Below are 2,117 nucleotides of genomic sequence, written 5' to 3'. Positions count from 1 at the left end.
GCATATGCCTAGCAGGAATTCATACAAATGTCAGTCACCAACAATTGAGGCAAAAAACACACAAGAATTGTATAAATATGATTGGAATATTATTGTAATTTGATTGTCGTGTTTTAATTCTTATTTTAGTATGTGTGCTGCCGAAGTGAGCACATCGTGTTTTAATTCTTAATGATATACTTGCTCAGCTTCATCTTTTTAAATTTGTTTAGTATACATTTGTAGTACATAATTACTGCACTCCTTGTAGGGAGTTGTTATAGGTACATAACACATCTAAATTCTTTTTCTTAAATCCCCTTTCCATCTCCTCTCAATCCTCCCCTTTATTATTGTTTGTTTTTTAAGTTTGTAGACAGAGTCTTGCTTACTCATCCAGGCTGTGCTTAAACTTGGAATCCTTTTGCCTCAGCCTCCAAGAAAGGTGGGATAATAAGCATGTGCCACCATGCCTTTTTTAATCTTTCATTCATAGGTTGCAACCTGTTTATAGACCAGCAGGAGAACTTGGAATCCAGAATTTATAACTGTTTCTTAGTTGGACTATAGATCCCTTATTGTAAGTTTCAGGTGAGAAAGACTTAGTTTGAAGCTTTGTACTGGTGTAAAATGTGAGATCACTAGCAGACAGAGAATGGAACAAAGAAACCCTTGTATTTCTTAGAATGTTCTCCTTAGAGTGTGTTGGCTTTCTATAATTATACCTCAGATTCATTCAGGACTCATTGGGCGTTGGTTTGTTCTGCTGTTCTAGATTGTTAGGAAGCTAAATTTGAAGTGATGTCTGTTCAGTAAATTGAAAGTGTCTTAGTTACTTTTCACTCATTGCTGGGACAGAATACCCAACACCCAAAATGAAGGAAGGAAAGGTTTATTTAGCTCACAGTTTGTGGAGGTTTTAGTTTATATTTGCTGGCTCCAAGGCAAAGGGCAGCAGTTCACGGCTGCAGAAAACAGTGTGAAGATCAGAGGAGGAGCTACAGTGTCCATCAAGCCTTTTTCTTTCCCTTCTGCACTGACTGAAGATCTGTGCTGCACTGCGAAGATCAAGCTTCTCCAAAGTGGTGCTCCTGTGAAGAACAAGCTCCTCCAAAGGCCAGGACTCTCCAAGGAAGTGGGGCAGGGAAGCCAGCAGAAAAGCCTTTTTCAATTCTTTTATATACTTTTTGTGCTGAGTCATTCTGTGGCCCACTCTTCCAACAAGGACCAATCACACCCCAGGTTGGGTCCTCTCTGTCCTGAAGGGCAGGCCCCCATGACCAGAGCTGCTGGTTCAGCAACTAGCAACTGATTCAGCTAAGTTGACACAACGTATCAAGCACTACAAGGGAAGAGAAGCCTGCATATTCCAATTTTACCTTTCTTCACAGTCTCCTGTTTTAGTGCAACATTTCCTCTTCTTGGAGTGATCACTTTGCTGTTACCCCATTTGGTTTGAAGTTCATTTTGACTTAGAGATCCTCTTCACTAGAGCCACCACCATGTAGGTACAGAGTACAGTTTTCAAATTGTTAAATCTGCTTATCTTGGTTTTTCAAAAGCATATAAAGTTATAAACTAGTGTCTCCAGCATTTTGTGATCATAATTTGTTTTGAGATGCCTTTGAAATTGGCACTAAACTTTATATTTAATAGCATTTTCAGTTTAAAATTCAGAAGAACATTGAAAATCTTTCTTCTCTTTTTTTTAGATCATCCAATAATGATGGGCTTTGAGCCCCTTGTTAACCAGAGGCTGCTTCCACCTACCTTCCCTCGATATGCAAAAATAATTAAAAGGGAAGAAATGGTTAACTATTTTGCAAGATTAATAGATAGAATAAAAACCGTGTGCGAAGTTGTGAACTTAACAAATTTACATTGTATCCTGGTAAGTACAAGTCTGATCTCTAGTGTAACTGGTTTAATAACAGTAGTGTACAGTTGTATGTGTATGCTTGACCACATGTGTTACAAAGATGTACTTGCATACATACATTCCATTTAATATTTATAAGGCATTCATACTACTTATTTTAGAAATTAAGAAGTAAAGTTAGAATTTAGCTCATTCACCCAAGTATTAGGAATGGAATTTAGATCCTGGATCCTGTCTTTTTTTTTTTTTTTTTTTTTTT

General features: G+C 37.4%; 1 protein-coding gene across 1 annotated transcript in view; it reads left to right on the top strand.

Annotated features, from left to right (window-relative positions):
- The window catches only part of Naa35 (N(alpha)-acetyltransferase 35, NatC auxiliary subunit), a 96,666-nt gene that overhangs the window by 62,463 nt on the left and 32,086 nt on the right, over positions 1 to 2,117 (top strand). The window contains exon 11 of the mRNA XM_023699172.1: positions 1,692 to 1,870. Coding sequence (XP_023554940.1) covers positions 1,692 to 1,870 — 179 coding nt within the window. The remainder of the gene's footprint in view (positions 1 to 1,691; positions 1,871 to 2,117) is intronic.

The sequence above is a fragment of the Octodon degus genome, unplaced genomic scaffold (genome assembly GCF_000260255.1).
Source record: "Octodon degus isolate 3935 unplaced genomic scaffold, OctDeg1.0 scaffold00111, whole genome shotgun sequence".
NCBI lineage: Eukaryota > Metazoa > Chordata > Mammalia > Rodentia > Octodontidae > Octodon > Octodon degus.
Note: the sequence above shows the minus strand (reverse complement) of the source record. Positions and strands in the feature narration are given on the sequence as shown.